General features: G+C 52.3%; 1 protein-coding gene across 14 annotated transcripts in view; it reads left to right on the top strand.

Annotated features, from left to right (window-relative positions):
• Positions 1-16,293, top strand: part of SFMBT2 (Scm like with four mbt domains 2) — a 227,691-nt gene extending 211,398 nt beyond the window's left edge. For 12 of the 14 annotated variants that reach the window (XM_023256314.2, XM_023256316.2, XM_045060845.1 and 9 more), the window contains 4 exons: positions 453-619; positions 876-1,139; positions 2,118-2,246; positions 11,125-16,293. In XM_023256314.2, the coding sequence (XP_023112082.1) occupies positions 453-619; positions 876-1,139; positions 2,118-2,246; positions 11,125-11,265 (701 nt within the window). In that variant the 3' untranslated portion in view covers positions 11,266-16,293. Of the gene's footprint in view, positions 1-452; positions 620-875; positions 1,140-2,117; positions 2,247-3,610; positions 4,568-11,124 lie in introns of those variants that run through there. The other 2 variants (XM_023256317.2, XM_023256318.2) reach the window with 2 other exon arrangements.
• The last annotated feature ends 5,951 nt before the right edge of the window (positions 16,294-22,244 follow it).

Raw genomic sequence — 22,244 nt, 5'->3', positions numbered from 1 at the left:
CTGCTGCGGCCTCTCTCTTTGGGCTTGCCAACGGCTGTCGTCTCTGTCCCCACGTGGCCTTCCCTCCGTGTGCGCATTCCGAGTGTCTGTTCCTCTTCTCGTAAGCACACTGGTCCTGTGGATTAAGGCCCCGTTCCTCTGACCTCATTTACCTTAATCTCCTCCTTAAAGGCCTCCTCTCCAAATACAATCACATGGGCGGTTAGGGCTCTAACGTTTGAATTTTCAAGACTGTCAGTAACACCCCCAGGATATGAGGGCATTGGAGGAACGTTCTTCCTGTGGAGGAAACGGGGAAACCTGAGGTGTGCGTGAGATGTCGGATTGATCCTTCTCTTCTCTTCTTTCTCTCCTCCCCATCTTCCTCTTGTCTCTCTACTGTCTCTCTCTGTCCACATCCGTACGCGTACGGGACCTTTAAAAAACGTTTTTGATCCTCTGACCCCTTGCAGCCTATTATTACGGAAAGAGGAAGAAGATCGTGAAACCCCCCATTGGGGAAGCTAGCGCCGAGGGCGGACCCCCGAAGCCAGCCAGACGCAGGAAACGGCGAAAATCCATGTTTGTGCAGAAGAAGCGCAGGTCCTCTGCTGTGGACTTTGCCGCCGGCTCGGGGGAGGTACGTCCTGCTCAAAGCCCCTCCCTGCGTTTGCCGGAGCTCACGGCCCCGGCCGGCCCCTGCGGCTGCTCACGGCCAAGGCCGCGGCTCCGAGTATACCGGGAGCCCTGCCTCTTCCTCGCGGAAAGCAGGTGCAGCCACTCAGCCACGCGGCCTGGGAGGGGGCTGCGACGGGCACCGAGGCGGGGACGGCGGGGTGGGTCAGCCGGGGGGTGGAGGGGAGAAGCCGCCCTTCAGCGCCTGCCCTTGGCCCCAGGAGAGCGAGGAGGAGGACGCGGACGCCATGGATGAGGACACGGGGAGCGAGGAAACCGGCTCCGAGCTCCGCGACGACCAGACAGACACCTCTTCCGCCGACGTCCCCTCCACGCGGCCTCGGAGGGCCGTCACCTTGAGGAGCAGCTCGGAGCCCGAGCGCCGGCCGCCCGTGGAGAGGCCGCGAAGGGGCCGGAGGGCACAGGCTGCCTCCTGTGCCGAGGGCGGGGAGCAGGGCGCAGCCGGCGGCCAGGACCCCGCAGAGGTGAGACCCACGGGCCCCCCCGGGCTTGCTGGGGGGTGGGGGGCTGCCACAGCGTGTTGAAGGTCAAGGCCTTGATTCGGGGGTCCCTGTAAAAATACCAAAAGTGGGGCGCCTGGGTGGCTCAGTCGGTTAAGTGTCCGACTTCGGCTCAAGTCGTGATCTCACGGCTCACGAGTCCTGAGGTCAAGCCCCGCATCGGGCCCCTCGCGGGACGTGCGGAGCCTGCTTGGGATTCTCTCTCCTCCTCTCTCTCTAGCCCTTCCCTGCTCACGTGTCTCTCTAAATAAACAAATAAACATTAAAGGAATTTTTAAACTAAAATACTAAAAGCAGTGGCAGCAGCTCCAGCGTGGCTCCCACATCCGGGCACAAGGCCTGGTGACGTCTGGAGTGGAGTTCAGAGGGAAGTCATGGCACCTTTTTCTCTGGAAGGTTTCACAGCCTCGAAGGATTCTCGTCAGGAGGACAGACAGAATAAGTCCTCAAGGTCCCCTGAACAGCAGGCTTTCCCTTCACGGAGGGGCCTCTGTGATGCTGTAAAATGTGAAAGCAGTGTATCCGGTCTTCCCCACGCCCGCTCAGCTGGAAGGCCATCCGCACCATCGTCCCCAGAATAAATGGGGAAAACCTGGCTGTCTCCTGTGCGTTCTCATACGCCCCACACCATCTCTCCTCCGTCGGAGACGCATCCTTGCTAAGCAGGCCCAAGATGTCCCGATGAACTTGGTTTTCAGCAACTGCTCCCACTGTGCCTTTGCTTCTTTGTTTGTTTAACCTCTGAAGGCACACAAGTCATTGGAGGCAAAGTCACAACCCAGATGAATTGCTAAGAGAGTCCCTAGAGACCGGCAGTTTCTGTGGGCCGTCCGGGTGCCCGGGGAGAGGCCAGAGGGAGGAGGAAAGTCTGGCTCGGGCCCACGGGGTTTCCTGAGCGTCCGTGCAGGGATGAGATGACCTCCCTACCCCTTCTCCCGTCAGGAAACAAAGCAAGAGGAGGAGGAGAGGCTGGTTCTGGAGAGCAACCCTCTGGAGTGGACGGTGACCGATGTGGTGAGGTTCATCAAGCTGACGGACTGCGCCCCCCTGGCCAAGATCTTTCAGGAACAGGTGTGCTTGCTCTCCTGCTGCATCGGTGACGTTTTGTTTGCTCTTCTGAGTGAGCTGGCTTTCTGGGACCCGGCTCTGGCAGGGGAGAGGGTGCCTCCCTGTTACTGTGGGGGAAGAGGTGGGTGCCAACCCAGGTGCACACGTGGTCCCTCCCTGACACCTCTGCGGGGGGCTCCTTGCTGTCGAGGAAGTCCCCACTTGGTTTTCCCTGATAATCCCTTGTGGGGGCGCTGGGGGCCGGGGTCATCTGGGCAGACTGGACATCAGGGCCACTCGCCCGGCCTTTGCTGCTCTTGGAGGCGGGGGTCCTCTGTCCTCCAGGAAGGCCATTCTTGTCTAAAAGGTTTCTGTCTGCCGAGGCTCCCTTTTCCTCAGTCCTTTGGCTGAAAAGAGCAGGCTTCCGTGGGGCCCCTTTCCCTCAGGCACATTGGCATTTCGGGGGTTGCAAGCTTCTTTAGCAATCGGTCTTGGCTGCAGAAGGCAGACGCACAACGAGGGCACGCCCCACCGTGCCCCAACTCAGGTCCCCAGGTCCCTGCCGGTCTGCTACCTTCTCTCTGCCATACGTTTGATTCATAACACTCAGGGATTTTGTTACATTTAGTGGGAGGAACAGGGACAGGATGTGTGCTCATCTTCCCAGAGGTGGGAGCCCTTGTCCTGCTGTGTTTCGCGTGATGTTTTCATATTTTTTTCACTCTTGCATTTGTACAAATGTCAACAACCCAGGGCACGTTAGGTGCTGTGCCAAAGGATGATGGATGATTGCATCAATCCTTTTTTTTAGTTTTCATTTTTTTAATGTTTATTTTTGAGACAGAGAGAGAGAGAGAGAGCATGAGCAGGGCGGGGGGGGGGGGGGGGCGGGGACAGAGAGAGAAGGAGACACAGAATCTGAAGCAGGCTCCAGACTCTGAGCTGTCAGCACAGAGCTTCACACAGGGCTCGAACTCATGAACCGCGAGATCGTGACCTGAGCCGAAATTGGATGCTAAACCAACTGAGCCACCCAGGCGCCCCAGATAACATCTATCCTTTAACGGCGTTTTGACTCTGCAGGTGAGACGATCGTAATTAGCCAAAACGTAAGACATGCTATGAGCCGCGGGAAAGGAGGGTTTGGGTTCCATTGCCCCTTAAATGGGTATGGAAACAGGTTGCCCCTCTGGACCTGTGCCACCAGGCTGCCCCCTGGCCTCCTACGGAAGCGCCAGGTGGAGCCCGCGACTTACGCCGCCGTGTTCTCTCCGCGTCTCACGTTGTCTCGCCATGTAAAAATATCCGTCTTTCAGGACCTGGCATTTAAAAAAAAATAAGTTTACCATCTAATCAATTAAAGATGTGTCTATCCCGTGCTTTTTTAGATTATGCAGACGGATGCTCTGGAAAGAAAGTAACTCAGGCATTAAATCAGGAAGAGAAAAGAAAGGCCTCTGATTCTGCATGCACCCAGCGTATCCCCCAGATTTTCTTCCAGGCCCGCTGTGTAAAAAGCAAATTGATGTGGTTCCCAGCTCCTCCTGGGAGAGGGTAGCACTTCAAACATTCAAAGGTTGCCGCCTGGTCGACCACCAGAGTCTCCTTGTAGACACCCGGCCAGTGCGCGTGAAGGAGGGAGCGGCGGCCACAGGGGAGGGTCACCTTGCTGTGTGACGTTATCAGCCCTTCCTCTCTGAGGGACCAGAAAAGCAGAAAAGAGGAGAAAGCTGCGTCGCATGTAGAGAACTGGGCCATGAGTGTGTCCCTTCGTTCAAAACACACAAACAGGGGACAGTTACAGCCACCACGAGGCCTGGCACGATTTGGAGCATCTCAACCCTGAAAACAAGAACAAAGCAGTGGGTTGAACCCCGGCTAAGAGCGTTGCCTAATGCAGCGTTTTCCCAGGCTGCCGTTGGCCCGTAGTGACACCGCGAACAAGGCATTGCATTCGAGTGCGTGCCGCGTGCTGTTGACCCAAAGCTTAACGTGTGGATCTCTTTGCTCGTGTGTTCGTTCCGTGTACATCGACAGGGCATCTGTTTAGGGGTCTTAAGATATTCAAAAGGTAGGTGTAGAAGGTGGTATTCTAGATTATCTGCAGTTGTGTTTTGTTTTGTTTTTTTTTGCTTTATTTCATCTGTAGACCCAAATGCCCAGTTTTGACTGAGAAATGGTTTTCACCTGGGCTCTGGGCAGAGCAGAGCACAGAGCTCCCCTGCTCAGTTATGGCTGAGCAGCACTGTGAGAGGCCACCAGGCTCGAGTGGGATTGTTTTTACAGGTTTCTTTTTTTTTTTTTTAAGTTTTTATTTTGAGACAGGGAACCAGCAGAGGAGGGGCAGAGAGAGAGAGAGAGAGAGAGAGAGAGAGAACCCCAAGCAGGTTCCACATTGTCCGTGAAGAGCCTGATACAGGGCTCGATCTCACGAACCGTCGGATCATGACCTGAGCTGAAACCAAGAGTCAGACGCTTACCCGACTGAGCCACCCAGGCGTCCCTACAGCTTTCTAATACTAAGCAAGAAAGTGAAAACAAAGCTGACTTGGGGAAAAGGCTCAAATAGTACAGATGCTGAGTTATCCTTAATTGTCCTTCTGAGCCCAGCTTATTACGGTTATCTCAGGAAGTTTCCAGTCTTCCCAAGCTAACGTGTCTAAGAAATGAAGCATGCCTGGTACGTTAGCACTTCTAGAACCAGGCAGTGGGCAGGGCCCTGTCTCCAATTTCTCTTCTTACGTTGGTTAAAAGCTTGGTTGTACAGGGGCGCCTGGGTGGCGCAGTCGGTTAAGCGTCCGACTTCAGCCAGGTCACGATCTCGAGGTCCGTGAGTTCGAGCCCCGTGTAAGGCTCTGGGCTGATGGCTCAGAGCCTGGAGCCTGCTTCCGATTCTGTCTCCCTCTCTCTCTGCCCCTCCCCCGTTCATGCTCTGTCTCTCTCTGTCCCAAAAATAAATAAACGTTGAAAAGCTGGGTCGTACATACCTACTTATTTAACTCTTATAGGCAGAAAAATAGGCAAGCTTTTAATTGATGATAGCCTTGTTCTTATTTCAGATTTCTCATTAGGCCTTCCACCCCCACCCCCGTCACCATAATACGCTGTTGCCCTCTGTGCTATCTGAAGTGTGTGGGATTCGAGTCCTTTTCCATTCAGTCAGGCCCGTAATTACGAGTTTTTGTGTATTTGTTCTATCATCTTTGAGCCCGAGTGCCATGGTCATGATTCGGTGAGGCCTCCAGTGGGTCAGGCCAGCCAAGGCCTCGTGGCCAGCCACGAGCTTTTAGACGGCCCCAAGGAGCCAGCAGGCGGCTCTGTTCAGCAGCGCGGGAGAAAAATCACAAGGCGGAATGGTGATCACTACATTCAGAAGCCGTCACAACCCGCTGACACAAAGTATAAACTACCCATTACCGGAAGGCCCACCTTTAATTCTGAAATGTTACGGCAACAGCTTAAAACATCTATGCTCTGTAATTTCGTGCTGCAAACATGTCCATTGCACAGTACAACTCCACACGTCTATAACTGAGAGAAAAACTCACAAAACTCTTAAATAAAATATTGCCTCTTTATACACCTCTTATGAAGCAGAGACACATATAATAAGCAGACTCCCCCAACGAGTGATTCACTTCGATGAAAGAAACTCGGGGTCGTTGACAGCTTATGGACTATGCTGTCTGCTCTCTGGTTCCGTAGACCTGAATGTCCCTGCTGAGGACCTGCTCCGTACCCAAATAAATTTAATTTTGTGTGTGCCGGGCCTTCTCTTTCCTGTTGAGTGTTTTACCACGGTTCCTTTCTCAAAAATCAGTAGTCTGTTTAGGGTCCTTTTCCGTGTTTCACATACGAGTGATTTGCCGGCAGCTTGGAAGTATGCAAGAGTGGAGCTATAAAAATGAAATCCGTGGCGGGGTCTGTAACTACACGACCAGCGAGGAAGAGCTCACTTCTTTCAAACGAAAACACAGGAAGCCGCCCTCGGGATGCGGGGTGGGCTTCCTTCCCCGGCGCTCACGCCGGGTCGGTGAGCCTCGGGCCCGGGCTGGCTTCCGTCCCCCCCGCTGTCCCCCGAGCCGTGGGGCCATCTGCGCACGGGAGAGCGTCGGGGGGCACCCGCAGCTTCGACGCCCCTGAGCCGCCGCTGCGGCCTCTTCCCCTCCCGCGACCGTCTGATGGTCGGGTGGCTAAATCCAGCCCCTTGCAGCCGGACGCTTTGGTGTTCAGAAAGCCGGGGCGCCTTTTAACGCTTGATCACGCATCCGTCTGAAGATGAGAACACGCAGGGCAGGAGATGGGTCGCACAGCGTCAGGGAGGACGGAAAACGAGAACCAAGGACGACAGCCAGAGGCCCCGAGGCGGCTCAGAGCCAACAGGCTGCACAGAACGCCCGCCCCGCCCGAGATACCAGCCGGCTTCCAGGTGACACGCAGGGCGCAAGGTCTCTGCGATCAGTCAGACCGCCTCACCCCAGCCCTCCCGTGACCTTGGTCCTCCTGCACACTCACGTGTGTGCAGACGCATTCGGCCGGGTGTTTCTCCTCGCTCCGCGATGCGCGGGGCACCAGAGAACACGAGTCAAGCGCACCGGCCCGTAGGAGGGTCCGTCCAGGCCAGCTGCCCACGCTTACGAAGCTCACGCTCAGAGCATGACAACCGCGGCCTCAAAGCTGAGACCTCTTTATTTATTACTTTTTTTTTTTAAGTTTATTCATTTAATTTGAGGGAGAGTGAAAGTGCGAGCAGGGGAGGAACAGAGGGAGAGAGAGTGAGACAGAATCCCAGGCAGGCTCCACGCTGTCAGCACAGAGCCCCGCTCGGGGCTCGATCTCACAAACCGTGAGATGATGACCTCAGCTGAAATCAGGAGCCGGGTGCTTAACCAGCTGAGCCACCCAGGCGCTCCAAACCAACTCCTCCTCCTCCTCGGGCACGACACAGGGCAGAAGGAAGGAGGGCCTGGAAAGCACTCTCCCATTGGCTCTGCCCGTCTGCGGGACGAGTGAATGTGTGTTGGGGTGAGGGGGGAAGGGGCCGGGATCTGATAAAGGTCCAGAGGCCATCATTATGAACTTGCCCATCATTCTCGTTTGGTTTTCTTCTGCCGGAGCAGCTCTGTGCAACTTCCCCTTGCTGCACAGGCCCCGGAGGCCTGCCGGCCGGTGCAGGAGAACAGGCGATAACGGCCCCCGATTCTAGAGGCTTCCGGTCTCCCGGGGGCGATGGGCTCATCAACAGTCAGCAACAGTAAGAGCAGGGACTGGTGTGGTCAGAGCAGGGAGGCTGGGGGAGGGATTGCACAGCACCAGGCGATCCGACGTCTCCGGAAGGAGATGGGGGATGTATACAAGGTGCTCCTGAGGTTTGTTCAGCCAAAGAAGAGCACCCACAAGGGCAGGACAGGGAGCGACACGGTTCAGGCCGCGGCCCTGTAGCAGCTGGTGGGTGCGGGGGTCTCACGGGGGCCCGAGAGAGCAGGCTTGGGCGTGCCTCCACCGGCAGATTTTCCCACGAGATGTCCCAGGAAAGAGACCACGTCCTCTGCCCAGCTCTGTAAAATAATTGGGCAGGGTCAGCCCTTATCTCGAGGCCTGACCTTCACGTCAGGCATATTCTGTGATGCCTGTTCGCGCAGGAAATATTCACGTGTGGATCGCGCGCTGAATGTTGTAGCAGACGCCTTGTGTCCTTGTTCACCCTTCCAGTGACCATTGAATTTGACCGATGGCGATCACCCTGACGGTGGTGGCACAGTTCATTCTAGGATCTCAGGATCGAGCACGGTTATCCCAACAGGCAGGTGGGTGGTGTTCGAGGAGTAGTTTATTGAGGCGGATGCGACTCTCCAGAACGGAACTGGTGGGTGAAAGGCACTGTAGTTCCCCCAGGATAAACGCTTCGGCCGTATCGGAAGGAATCTGGAGTGTGACCTCTAATGTAAGCACTGCATTCACTCCCGGTGTCCACCCTCTGTCGGCAGAAGCCCTGCTAGGTTTAGAACAGGCGAAGTGAGGGGCCATCGTGAGGTTTCTATTTGGGGATTGCAGACCTCAGCTCGCCCTCCCCATTAGCTGTGAGTTTTCATTTTGAAGATATTTGCGGCTCAGTGCAGTTGACCCTCACCTTCCTTATTTCTTCCCACGTGAGGTCTCCACAAAAGAATGCGGAGTCTTTGGGGAGCTGTGGACAGCCTGGTGGAGGCACATCCAGAAACACCGGAAGTGTGCGTCCTGGCTCACCCGGCGGACGGCACATCGCTCGGGATAGGAGCCACATGGCTCTGTTCATAGCACCTGTGCTTTAGCCTGAATGTTGCAAACCTCCCCCCTCCCCTCCCCCCCCCCGCCCCGCCCCCAAACGCATGTGTTGAAATCCTGTCTTCCAAGGTGATGGTGTTAGGAGGTGGGGCCTCCCTTTCAGCCCCTCGTAACTTCCCTGCCTGCTAATCCATGCCAATACGTTGTGGCCAAAATCAGCGGGCAGGTGTTCGAATCCTACAATGTGACCTCTGTGCCTAACGCCCTTTGGCGACTTCTGGTCGCATACCTCAGAGGAAGTCCCAGTTTCTTCTCTGGGCCCATCTCAGCTTTACCTTCCGCGTCTCTGCGCCTTCCCTGAAAACATGCTTTCCCAAACTACTGGTCTTCCGTGGGTCCCTCCTCCTTTTCATGCATCTCCTCGGCCCCTTTGGTATAAGTTCAGGCATCGCTGGTCCCTGAAACATTTCCTGACTCCTATAAGGCTGGTCACGTTCCCGTCCGTTAGTGTGTATAGCTGTGTCCACGCTTTAATCTCTCTGTATTGTGGTGGTCTGTTCAACGTAATGGCCTCCCTTGAGATTCCTACTCTCCTGGAAGGGAGTCTTTGTTTTGTTTATGTGGTAATCGCAGAGGTCGTGAGAGTGCCTGGCCCTGAGTAGGTGTTCGGGAAACACTTGCTTGTTGAGTCCATAGATAAGTGACATCCTCCATTCAAATGTGGTGCGTGCATATGGCAGCCACCTTCACCGACTTGGTCTGTAGAGAGTTACAGAAGCATTTTAGGGCTGACTTTCAATTATAATTGAATCCGTACGTCCAACGATGGCCATTATACTAAGTGGGCATGTTTAGAGCGCAGTTTTCCCTCCAGAATTTAATATCAGAAAACCATGGGTCCCAGTTCCAATTTGGTCTCTAACAATGTGATCTTAGGTAGATCAGCCAGCTTTTTTGGCGTTAATTTCCACCTAAAAATACTTCCCATCTCCTGAAACAAGTTTCTGTTCTGTTCTTCATTGAACGTAATGGTTACGCCACCTCATGTGGTTTTGTAACATCATCCTGGTTCCTCCTCACAGTGTGTTTTTATGAGGCCCGTGATACTCACGAGACTTTGTATCCTGAGGCCTACGCCCTCTCTGTCGAGTTTTGATGGAATATATGTGGCTTTGCCTCTGAAAACGGAGTTGGCTATACCGGTCCCAGGTCAGCGGCTACCACTGTTTATTTAGTTCATGACCTTGAGCAAGACACTGTTTTCCGGTACTTTGAGTTTGCTCTTACTCCAGTCAGAGTAGCATCCGAAGAGACAAAGTAACATACAAGAGTACGATAGAAAAAGGGGAAAGTGGTATAAATAGAGCACCAAAAACTCACGGACACTTTCCTTCATCTCCTACTTTCAGTGTAAATTCAAGACTGATAGGTTTACTTCGGGGTTCAGTAAGGTCCAGTTTGAGTCTTGGTTGAGATGAGGCTTGTGTAATTGAGACATCAGAAGCTGCACTCGCATTGATACTTGTAAAACTAACGCTTAATTTTTACGGCCTCCGCACTCCGCAGGGATTATTAGCACACGAAGGTGGCTTTTGAAACTGATCATGTTGGTCTTCCCAAGGTCAACGCTTTCTGTTTCTTTGCTTTTGATATTTTTAAGACCGCTGAAGACACCATCATTTTAAGAAAATAAGCTTCTGTGTAGCTCATGACCCACGATGTCCGCGACCTCACAAGCGCGTGTGCAGTCGCATGACTGTGAAGTCTCTGTGGCTTATGGCGCCTTGGGTTCGCTGCTTCTCCAGACGGCAGAAATTTTGGCGCGGAGTTCATTTTATGCTCTCCTTCTACCATGGGTCTGTGTCATTACCTTGTCTTACTTCCCCGGAACATGAGAAGCCTCTTACTTCTTCTGGAACACGAAGACTGCCTTGGCGGATAGGAAGAAGGGATTGCACTTCAACTCAGTACCCCAGTCAAACAACGTCTCCATAAATAAACCCAGTTGTGACAGTAGGGGCAGAGATGTCCGTCAGGGTGATCGTAAAGTGTTGGGGGGAGCCTCGGTCCCCTCCTCCTGTGGTGAACGCGACTTCACAGGCTCTAATGAACATCTTCCTCGTGTAGACCCCGTGCATGGCTGTAGAGAGCTAACTAACGCAAAGCTGGGAGGGGGACCTTGTACGCCTCACTCTGGGGGATGTGGGCGTGCAGACGGAGATGTGTGCCGTGGTGTGCATCTACATACCTGAGTTTTCCTCAAGGGAAAACTGTTCTGGGGGGCCGCTCACCTCTACGGCGTCTTCTTGCCCATCCCGATGGTGAAAGTTCAGACCTGGGTAAGAAAGAGAGAGCTGCTTCTTTTCGGAGAGAGCTCTTTTCTAGTGCTCACGTCAAGTCATGGCAGAACACGGGAGGGCCCGGGGCAGGGGTCGGTGGGGGGAGGGGGGGGTGCTCTCCCAGCAGGGGGCCATCTCCTTGAGAAGGACGAGATCCTGCAGTGGTTCCCCTCTTCCGCCTCTTCACCCCCACCGGCCACCCCTCACGCCCTTTGGCCCCCAGGACCAAGCCCGCCATGGCAGATACCTTCCCTTGGCGCCCGGTGTCTCGGCTCTAACGTGGCTTTGTTTCCTGGCAGGACATCGACGGTCAAGCGCTCCTGTTGCTGACTCTTCCCACGGTGCAAGAATGCATGGAGTTGAAGCTGGGGCCCGCCATCAAGCTGTGCCACCAGATCGAGAGAGTTAAAGTGGCCTTCTACGCCCAGTACGCCAACTGACGCTGCCCTCTTGGGAGGTGACCCGTTCTCTTGGGATGCGGCGTCCTGGGAAGGTTTCGAGACTGAAGCTTTACTTTGCTGGGCGACGCGCGATGGTGCGTATACAAGACAGGGCCGAAAAGCAAGGAGCGTGGCGGACCTCTTCACCCCCCAGCCTGTTTGACGTTGCCGCGATTTCAGGCCCGCCCGCTACCACAGCGGTGGCTTCTGGACAGTGTCAGGCGCTGGAGGGCACCGAAGAGCTTCTTTGTACGTCCGTGTCTCCCATTTCTCCCGCCCGAGTCCAGGCAGCTCCCTGCAGACGCATTTCCTAAACCACGGCCCCGCTTTGCTTTGAAAACCAAGGCGCAGCTGATGTCTTTTTTGGATGTGTCCGAGGAGGGCACCTGGCTGGGAGGTTTTCTGCAGTCATTACGGATGCTTCTTCCACGGCAACGCACACGTGGCTTTCGCGGCATAAATGTCACCGCGGTCTGATCTTGGTGGCGGCTCATTTCTCAGACGCACTTGGAGGCGATGTTTCAGGATGTGGTTACAGAAGGATGGGCTAGACCGTCATCGCCCGGCAGAGGTGCCTTTTAGGAAGGAGAGGCGATGAAGTGGTTCTCCCTGAGTGATGGACATCCGGAGCCTGCAGAGGGTTCCGTTTGCAGCCTTTTGTAGAACTTCACGTACTGCTAACGTTCTGATTTAATTGCGACCACATCGGGGAGTGACTCCTTTAGTCTGTTGGGAAATGCTGAGCTGTGGACTGAAGGCAGAGCTTAATGGCAGGAACGGGAAGAGGTTTCGGGAGGCTTTGAATAAACCATCCCCTCAGAAGGATCCTGTCCCGAATCCCTTGATGAGACTGGCTTCGAGCGCCCCTCCGATGCGCCCGGCCCTGGGACGTCCCAGGAGGCGGGCGTTCCCCACAGGAAGCCGGCAGTGACCCGGCCCAGCCCCGCTCTTCTTCCGTGGGCACGGCTGGCCACCAACTGCGATCTTGGGTGACCGGATCACTCTGGGACCCCTTGTCCCCATCCTGCTCCTGCTGAGAGTCCCGATCTACCAGCACGAGACACACAGTAGGTGAAAAAGAAGCGTGGTCTCCACAACGTGGAGTGCTCCCTGCAGCCCACCCTGGCTGGGAGGCTGCTGATTTCTGGGGCAGTTTCCATTAAATCGGTTCAGTCCCTGGAAGAGAGATCTCTGGCTCTGAGAATTGGCTGGGTTTTGGTGACCAGCACCCCCTCTGTGTGTGTGCCCGTGAGGGACCCAGTATGGTCACTCAAACCCAAATGGACTGCTTCCCCCTGCCCTCCCCGCCGACCCCCACACGCTGCAGCAGGTGTCCAGATGCCTTTCGGAACGTGCGCGAGGAAAACTAAACCTTTAGACGTGTCCGGAGGCCGACACCGAGAGCAGAGGCTGCCCGCCCTTCGGTTACTCCTTTTTACCGTCCACCCTCCATCTTTTCTCCTTGATGAGAGTCTCAGCAGCGGGGGTGACCCCATGCGGTGGGCTTCTCAGCCGTCATGTGTCGGCTACGTTTTTAAGGCATGATTCTCTGTCGGATTTCGCAGAGTGTGGTGACTGACGCCGACCTTTGTTACGAACATTCTGTCCTGGCTACCGATGCAGATGGGAAACATATTTTGCAGGTGACTCTTTACTGTCTCCCCGTAGCTGATTTTTGCCACCAAGTTTTAAACATTTGGCAAGTAGCTCTTCCCGGGGCCCCGGGACGGAAGGACCCCCCACGTCCCAACCCGGTGCCGCTGGCCGTGTTGTCGGGATGGAAGTGTCCGTGCTGACCAGCGCTCGGCCTGCAGCCAGGCTTCTCTCTCCTGAGCTGAAGTGTCCCTCTCCTCTCGGTCCCCCACCCCTGCCTTCTCAGCCACATGCTCGCGGCCTTAACCGTGGCTCAGCCTGGGGGCGCCCGCTGGAAAGGGTGTCCGTTGCGAGGTGTTTGGCGTTTTCGCCGCGCTGACTCGCTTAGGACCCTTCACCGTGGCCTTTTCAAGCCGAGCTGTTCCCATTGCGCTTGGAACCACGAAGGCATGTAGTGGCTGCAACGTGTCTTTGTACTTTTGGGACGAATGTGACCTTCTCGTGTCCTTTCAAGTAAAGGCAACGTGGGAACAAGCAGCTCCTTCCGGGCGTCTTTGGAGCCGAGCCTCCCCCCCCCCCCCGCCCCCGCCAGAGCTGGAAGGTCCTTCCGCTGGTGGCCCGGGCAGGTCACGGCCACCACTGCTGGGGGGGCCTCCTGCTCCCCGAGGGGCCAGATGGCCAACACGCTCCTCGTCCTCTGTCTCTGTGCGGCGACCAGTCGCTTCACCCACCACGGTTTTGCGAGTGAGCCGTAAGGACGACGGGGCTGGGGCCAGAGGCAGAAGACCCAGCCCTGGGGGAACCTTCACGAAGGTCGTGTCCGGGCCGCCCGCTGGCCCGTCGAGAGCCGGAAACATTTTAGGACCAAGAAGATGCTTTTGCCGGGAGCGTTGCCCACGTGCTCCTGAACTTGGCTGCTCTGGGGATTGCCAGTGGTGGGTGTGGCCCACATCAGTAGCGGTTTGGTTCCGGAATGCTAAGGCGTCCTTTTCTCCGTAGGATTTACCCACACCAGCTTCCGTCTCATACCTCGGGCCAGTTTGCGAGGAACATTTTGTACCGTGTCGTTACTGTGCCTCTTACGGCAGGAAATGCTGATTTTACACCTCTTCCCCACGTGCCGCCACAGCCCCAAGCCTAACGTTTCTTGGTTGAAACACCCAACAGGCGATATGCCTCCCTCCCTTCTCCCTCCCCAGATGCTACAGTTGATGCTCTGTCTCTTTGATAATACTTTGGGACCAAAGTCCCGCCCTCTGTGTGCCGGGGTCCTGCATTACCTCCTGGAGCTGGCCGAGAAGCGTGTTCTCCTCCCGGCCACACGGACACTTTGCAGTCTGCACAGTGTGTGTAACTTGAGAAGCAGAAATGCCACCTCGTCTTTGGTGGCGAGAGGCACCTCGCGGTCCCATCCAAAGACGAATGGAGTTTGTTCAGCCCCCGCCTTGCCGACTGCATTTGGACTGTGTTGGGAAGCTATCCACCCCCCACGACAATATAAACCTGAAAAGAGCAGGCTGGCACAGTGGATGAACCTCTTTGCTTTTCAAAAAAAAAAAAAATTAAAAACCACCAAAAAACAACAACAAAAAAAACGGAAGCCAGTTTCCTTCACCGCGAAGTTGCATAGTACAGAGAACTCACCCGTCACTTTTAAAAGTAAGTTCCTCTGATCAAAGTTTGACTCGCACGCAGTGTTTGAGCTGCACGGCTACTCCGGTTGCTTTTCCTTATTTGATCGAATCTGAAAGAGCGTTTCCTGTGTTTGCTTTGATTGGTTCCTCGGTAAATTCAAATGACCCAAGCCTTTGCCGCCGCCCCCTCTGACCCTTCCTGTGATCTCTGGAGACTGGATTTGGCTCTGTCTTTGAAGCTTGGTCTGAGTGCCCTAACTTGTCTCTCAGAATTTTGAGTGTTGTTATCAGGCAAGTTCTGAGATCTGCCTTGTATCTTACACCAGACACCTTTCTAAAGAGCCGTTCTCCTTTCGTTTTGCAAGCACTGGGGATTTTCATACTTCTTTTGTAGAACGCCCATTTCTGTTTCTTTGCTGTACATAGAACTATAAAAACAGTAGCGTTGAAACCTTTGCTGTGGTTTGAGCATCATTGTCATTTTTTGGTGAAGGTGGCGACCCGAGGGTCCACGTACTCTACTGTCTTTAGAACGCTGTGATCGAGTGTGCAATGATTTGAAGGGAAGCGTAATAAATTAAGGTGTCTGTAGTTTTTAAGGAAGAAGTCGTTGAAGACGTGTACATAACGGCCCGTGTCTTTTGGTGCAATAACTAATCGCAAGGAAAAGTTCGGTTTGCAGCCCAATGTTGTCATGATTCTCTTAATCGTCTACCGTTCTTTTCCGTTTCAAAGTCTTCTGGAAATTGCTTTATCCCCTTCAACTCGGTTGAATATTTAATCTGGTTCTCCCGGCTTTTATCCCCAGAATTGGTTTACAGGTATCCCCACACACGGATGCGATAGAATCGAATCGTGCTATATCTGACCCACAGAATTTACCCAAGACATTGTCATTGCTGACACGTGGCGCTGCTTGGGTGTTCGTTTAAAAGCCACCTGTGGTTCAGGTGATAAAAAGAACCCAAGCAGTTTCCCGGGCGGGTAGTCTTTCCATCTTCCTGACCTGTTCTCAGTGCGCCGGCGAGCACGTAGGTCTCTTGTGAACCAGCCCGGAAGCCAGGGCAGTGCTGCAGGTGGACCTAAAGGCTACCCCGAAGGAAAAGGAGAATCCTGGGACCAACGTTTGCCGAAAAATCTGCTCGCGATGGGGAATTGGAGACGATTTTTTTTTTTTGAAACGACAGAAGAGAACAAAATCATCTCCTTTGTTGTTTAGAATGGGAGGTAGCATGCTATCTGGAAGCATAAACTGTTCCTAGTCGTGAAAGTCCAAAGTTCTTTTGCTGTTTTACACTCCAGTTTGAGAAGTTTGTACTGAAATTCGATTCATATCTCGTGTGCCGTTCTGGTGTGTCCCAAGGAAAAATTCGTGTTTTCACTTTGGAAATTTGCAGGACAAAGGGCATGTTGTTTGGTTTGCTGTAAGATTGAATTCTGTATATATGTTTTCATGTAAATAAATGAAAATCTATATCAGAGTTATATTTTAATTTTTATTCTAAATGAAAAAAAAAGACCCTTTTTACTTGAAAAAAATTGTAAGCCACATTGTTAATAAAGTACAAATGAGTTCTACAGTGGTGTTGGTGTCTTTGTATTTAAGGTTACTGAATGTTAGTTTTAGGGTTTGCATTTTGTTCTGTTTTTTTTTTTTCTTTTTTCCAGGGTTTTAATAACTGTGGCTCTGAAAGTCCCACGTGATAGCTTTCAGACTCACCTGCTAGCTTTGGAACTTTCTGTTCAAGGTGCTTGTGCCTATCCTTTTTATTAAAATACTACAATACGTCCTACACAGTCACGTGCAGTCTTTCCGTTTTCAGTTTTTGCAGTTCCTCCGTGATCTGGTGCGTTCGGAGGAGGACGGGGAGGACTGTGTCTGGGAGAATAGTACTTGACCGTGTTTACACGTGTGGCCGTCCCGTGAACGTGTCACCAGTGAGTGTCTGGCATCTCCGTTGGAACAAAAGAGGTCCCCTTGCGCCCCTGCCCTGTGAGCGGTCTGCGTCACCGGTGGAGCACGTACCTATCCCTCTGCCACTGCCCACGCCAGAGAGCATTACTGAGGGGCAGAGCTCAGGCGAAGGGGACAAGGGCATTTAGAGGAAAGTGGTGAAGGAGCCCTAAACAACTTCCCTTTCTTCCAACCCCAGCCCATCTGAACCAGCCAGCTTCTTTTCAAATACACTATTTTGCCCCTACTGACAATCAGGTTCTGTGTATAGAGAGGTGTGTTTTGGGGCGCCAGGGTGGCTCAGTCGGTTAAGCGTCCAACTTCGGCTCAGGTCGTGATCTCACTGCTCGAGAGTTCGAGCCCCTCGTGGGGCTCTGTGCTGACAGCTGGGAGCCTGGAGCCCGCTTCAGATTCTGTCTCCCTCTCTCTCCACCCCACTCCTGCCCATGCTCTGTCTCTCTCTAAAAAATAAATAAACATTAAAAAAAAATGGGTGTTTCGTTTTGAATCACGGGAGCGTTTTCTCTCGGCTTTTCTCCACTACCAAAAACAAAGCCTAAGATGGGAGACAAAAGTGGGAAGCTTTTGTTCACTTTCTCAAAATACACTAGACGCAAAGAAGTCAAAGGTTATGTGGCTGAGTAAATACGATTATTGCATTTCTATTTGTGCCTGAAGATCTTTGATGGCAAAGACACGTAAAGACTGAATATATAACAGGATAAAGTGGAAGCTGAACACGTTTCCGGACTTCTCAATGGAATGAATTAAGGCAAAAAAAAGAGAAGGGGGAGAAAAAACCTTACATTTCTCTCCATCTTGCCACCAAAAACCAATTCTATTTTTAATGTTTCCGTTCTCTGGCAGGGCTGTTCACAACCTTCCGTTCCCTAGAAGCTACTCCCCATCCTTCTGGCATTTGGACTGCCACCATTTCATTTCAAGGCTGTGGGACGGCGTCATGCTTACCGGAGGTTCAAAGACCACATTAAAAAAGAAAAAAAGGCTGCTTGCATGGACATGACCTTGGGTGGCTCCAGTGGGAAGACGGGACGTTTGTTTAATCAGCGAGCTGAAAATACTACATCAGAATAGTAGATGGGCCACAGTGACTGACTAGGGACTAATTTTATCAGGACGTTTTGTGACGTCAGCCCCACCCTGGACTAGCTCATTTGCCGTCTGGAAGTGTCCTATTCAGTGGACTCACAGAAAAGTCTTCTTGTGTTATTCTTTTTTTTTTTTTTTTTAGATGTTTCTTTATTTTTGAGACAGAGCGTGAGCAGAAGAGGGGCAGAGAGAGGGAGACACAGAATCCGAAGCGGGCTCCAGGCTCTGAGCTGTCAGCACAGAGCCCGACTCGGGGCTCGAACTCGTGAACCGTGAGATCTTGACCTGAGCCAAAGCTGGACCCTTAACCGACCGAGCCCCCCAGGTGCCCCCTACCACCGTTGCTTTCTTAAGCAGAGGCTAACTCAGCACATCACCTTGTATTTTCTCTCCTTCCTCCCCTGCTTTAATTTCCATTTTCCCTCCTTTCTGTTGCTGGGTTATTTAATCCCACAACCACACACTAGCATAGAAGCTTTACCTCAGACTCTGTTATCTTTGGAACCCCAAATTCGACACTTGGTGCCAGAGTCTTCTAGAAAATAGACCCTCCAGATGGGATTTAGAATAGGATTGCCACCCATCCGAAACCAATAGGAACCCTTTTGCCAATAGGAACACCTCTGGGATAACAGATCCCAGCAGTGGCCTCAACATCACTCAAGCTCTGGCCTGTGATTGACGAGGATGAACCGCAGGTGGAAGACAAGGTTATGGGCAGGGGCGATGATATCAGTAAAGACTACAGAGGGGGCGGGGTGCACTTGGCCATGGTGGCCTTGGAAAGGAAAGTGACAGGAAAGCAATTTTTTCAGCTTGGGTGCATCCAAGGCAGCTTTCAGAGACAACTCTCATCTGACACAGCCACGGGGAAGACCTACCGAAAAATCAGGCCCGGGATCTGATTATGAGGATAACATCGCTGCCAAGGATATGAAGCATGCAACCTTGACAGGCTTCCTTCCGCAAAATCAGATGGTGACTTTTTCTGATCGTCTACGAGAGAGCTTCCGAAAGCTGGGATAGGGTCACGGAGTACATAAGCCAAGAATCCTGAACCCTACGTTGCCCTGACCCCTCCTAGCTAGCAGGCCTTCCCCTTGCCTGAGGACAGAATGCAAAATGACCGTACAACCTTGGTTTGAGGACATAATTTGGTCCAGAACCCGGCTTCTAATCCAAAGAGCTCGTATATCAAAGCGAATTTCAAGAACCATTGGCTCAGTTGTGATTGAGTGACGTTCGGCAGCACGTGCTGTTCGTATTGCAAGACGTCACTCATTTAACAAGTTAAAATTTATTAGAAGTATTTGCTTGTCTTGTGGGATACTCGCAGAACAGGTTACAATCCAAGGTTTTACTGTATTCTCGAGATGGGTATCACAATCTCCCTGCACGTCATTGCTTCCACGATAACCAGATGGGGCTCAGGACAGCCCACGCTGGGAATTACAAACCCTGATCCTGGAAGGATCTGTCCACACACCGCGGGAATTGCGGGAAGTGGCTAATGTACCGGCAGAAGCTGGGGGTGCTTAGGCAGAAGTAGATAAGGAAGCTAGACCAAGCACTGGCTAAGAGACTGGATGTTGGGCATTTACCTGGAACTTGGGATTTAGCATTCTCGTAAGGACAGCTTGGAGCCAGTCTAATGCTTACCTGAGATGGTTCCCAGAGGTTGGCCTATAGTAAACACGATGGAAATGCCAGAACATTCTCTTTGCAGTATTGAGGAAGAAGTCAGAAGGCTGGCCGGACGATGGATCCACTCTAAAACAGGAGTAGGCGGATGCTCCTGCTTTTTTTTAGAATAGAGCTTTCAGGCACATTGAACTTGTACTTTCTGTCTTGGAAAGACAGTGGGGCATCTTGTTCTGAGCATGCGAGAGTTGGTCGTCAAGGGAGAGAGTATACGAGGGGCACCACCGGTTGGCGGTGTTGGGTCAGTGAATGCACTTTCCTGGATGTGCTCGGCACCCCACTGACTCCCGGACCTGTGCCTCCTTGATGCACAGCCCCAGACTCTGCGGCCAGTACTTCCCTCCCCCCCCCCCAACACCACGTGCAGTCACATCCGCTCCTCTGCCCCTTGAGGCCCGGCCCACACCGCCACGTAGGCAGCCGCGTGCACTGTGGCTCCCAGAGCCCATTGTACCAGACCCATCCAGACTTCCACGCCTTCCATCTCTGCACCCAGGCGAAGCACTGGGCTGTGTGGACGGTGGCTTCTCCCCAGTGGCAGGACTGGAATCCGGAACCTGATCCTGGAAGTGCCAGGGGTTCATGTCCCATGGGCAAACGTTAATCAATGAGAGACAGGAGGTGACCAGCAGGTAAATTCCTCTGCCGTCCTCCCCCAGATGGACTTTCCCCAGTAGGGTGGTCTGGACATCTGCCCAGAGACCTCCCACGCGTCTGAACAACCACTCGTGCCTTGTCATGAAATCTTGGCCAGCAACACAGTGCACTACGATGTGTTCACCCTTCCGTGCCTTCCTCCCCTCAGCCTGGGAGTCCACCAGTAAAGCTTCAGCTTATAAACTTATCTTCAGGATCTATTTTCCAGGGGACTAGCCGGAGGCAGGAGGCAGTTATTATTATATTTGTATATGCACTGTACAAATAATAGTGGTGAAATATTCTGGTGTAATCCAGCCATCATCTGGAGCCTGGGAAACGTACAAGCCTTGTGCCATTGAGAACGCTCATCGTAACAGGAATCCTTTTTGGATTGCTTTAAGACATGGGTTGGAGGTTCAAATTAAAAATGCTCTTTCCGGTTATTAAAGTAATATGTGTGTGTTACGGAAAATTTGGAAAGGTGGGATGCACGGGTGGCTCAGGCGGTTAAGCGTCCAACTCTTGATATCGGCCCAGGTCATGATCTCACGGTTCATGAGTTTGAACCCTACGTTGGGCTCTGTGCTGACAGTGCAGAACCTGCTTGGGATTCCCTCTCTCCCCCCCGCCCCCTCTCTACCCCTTACTCCGGCTCATGCTCTCTTCTCTCTCTTGAAATAAACTTAGAAAAAATTGAAAGTAGAGGGCAGCCATTAAATTTATTCTCTCACTACATCTAGTTACCACGTTACCGCACTTCCACGTATATATTTATAACACAATATTGAAATCAAGTTTATGTCACTTAAAAATTGCTCATCAGTTTATTTTGTAATCATGCTCTCTGGGGTGGAGTTAATATTTTTATGCCTCTAATATTTTTTAAAGCTTCAATACATTACCTGGGTGGCTCAGTTGGTTAAGCGTCCGGCTTTGGCTCAGGTCATGATCTCACGGTTCGTGGGTTCGAGCCCCGCGTCGGGGTCTGTGCTGACAGCTGGGAGCCTGGAGCCCGCTTCAGATTCTGTGTCTCCCTCTCTCTCTGCCCCTTCCCCGCTCATGCTCTGTCTCTGTCTTAAAAGTAAAAATAAAAACATTAGAAAAATTTTTAAAAAGAAAGCTTCAATAAATGTTGAGGTGATTCATCATAACAAATGTTTGTGTGCCACTCACTCAGCTTTGACAAATATGACTGTTTTGCCATATTTGCTTCAGATTTATGTATTTTATAAAATCTTATAGGTAGAGTCGAAACCCCTTTTATCTCCTCCCTGGTTCTGTTTCCCTCCCTCGCATCCCAGAGGTGACCACAGTTCTGACTTTGGCGTGTTCCAATTGTAGGTGATATTTCTATATTCTGACTGCATTTGTATGTAATCATAATGACCCGTGCTTCTGTTTTATGGGATCTCACTATTTTAGTGAGTGTTATCAGGCTGCACACCTCAGAGTGCAGTTTGCTGTTTTTGCTCAATATCCTCTTTGTGAGAGTTACGCATATTAATGTATCTCTGATTCATTTCTTTTCACTGTTGCATAAATTCCACTGAATGTAAGACAATTTCCTTCTCCATCCTCCTACTCTTGGACCTCCGTGTTTCTGCTGTACCAAACATTCTTGTACAGTTTTTATTATGTACACGTGCTGCGGTGTCTCTGGGATGTCTCTAAAGGTGGACTTGTGGGTCACGGGCTGTGCCTCTTCTCCGCTTTGCTGGATGTCACCAGTGGCGTCGCAGGGGGATCCCAGTCTGCAGTCCTGCCGGGGATGTGGGAGCCACCCTGGCCCCACACCCCTGCCCGTCCTTGGCCGAGCTCCTAGTCATTGCTAATCTGACGAGCACAGACGTGATAACTCCAGAGAGTTTCCATTTGCGCTTCTGTAATGACTAGTGACCTCGAGCGTCTTTGGCCATTCCTGTCTTTCTTGTGAATTGTCTGCTCATAACCACGCATTCTCATTCTCTCTCCCTCCCCTGCTTCTTCCTCTTGCTGATTTATAAGTGTTTCATAAAATGACTCCTTGAGGTTAATCCCCTATCAGTTGTCTGCACTGTAAATTTGTCCACTTTGTTTTCCTCTCGTCACTTGACTTTGTCCTTTGTCGTTCAGAGAGGTGTTTATTTTAATATACTTCAATATAGCATCCTTTTCCATTAGGGTCCTTGCTCTTATTCTCTTGTTGAAGAACCCGTTGCTACTTGGAAGACATTCAGATGGTCTCTTTTATTTTCCTTTAAAAGTGTTACTGTTTCCAGCCCCTCCAGAATATTTTGGGGTGGGGGGGATCTTGGTGTTCCCCGTATTATCCAGAGAGGTGATACCAGTTCACACTCCTGCCATACGAG

Source organism: Felis catus, chromosome B4 (assembly GCF_018350175.1).
Source record: "Felis catus isolate Fca126 chromosome B4, F.catus_Fca126_mat1.0, whole genome shotgun sequence".
Classification (NCBI taxonomy): Eukaryota; Metazoa; Chordata; class Mammalia; order Carnivora; family Felidae; genus Felis; species Felis catus.
This window is presented reverse-complemented; position numbering and strand designations above follow the sequence as displayed.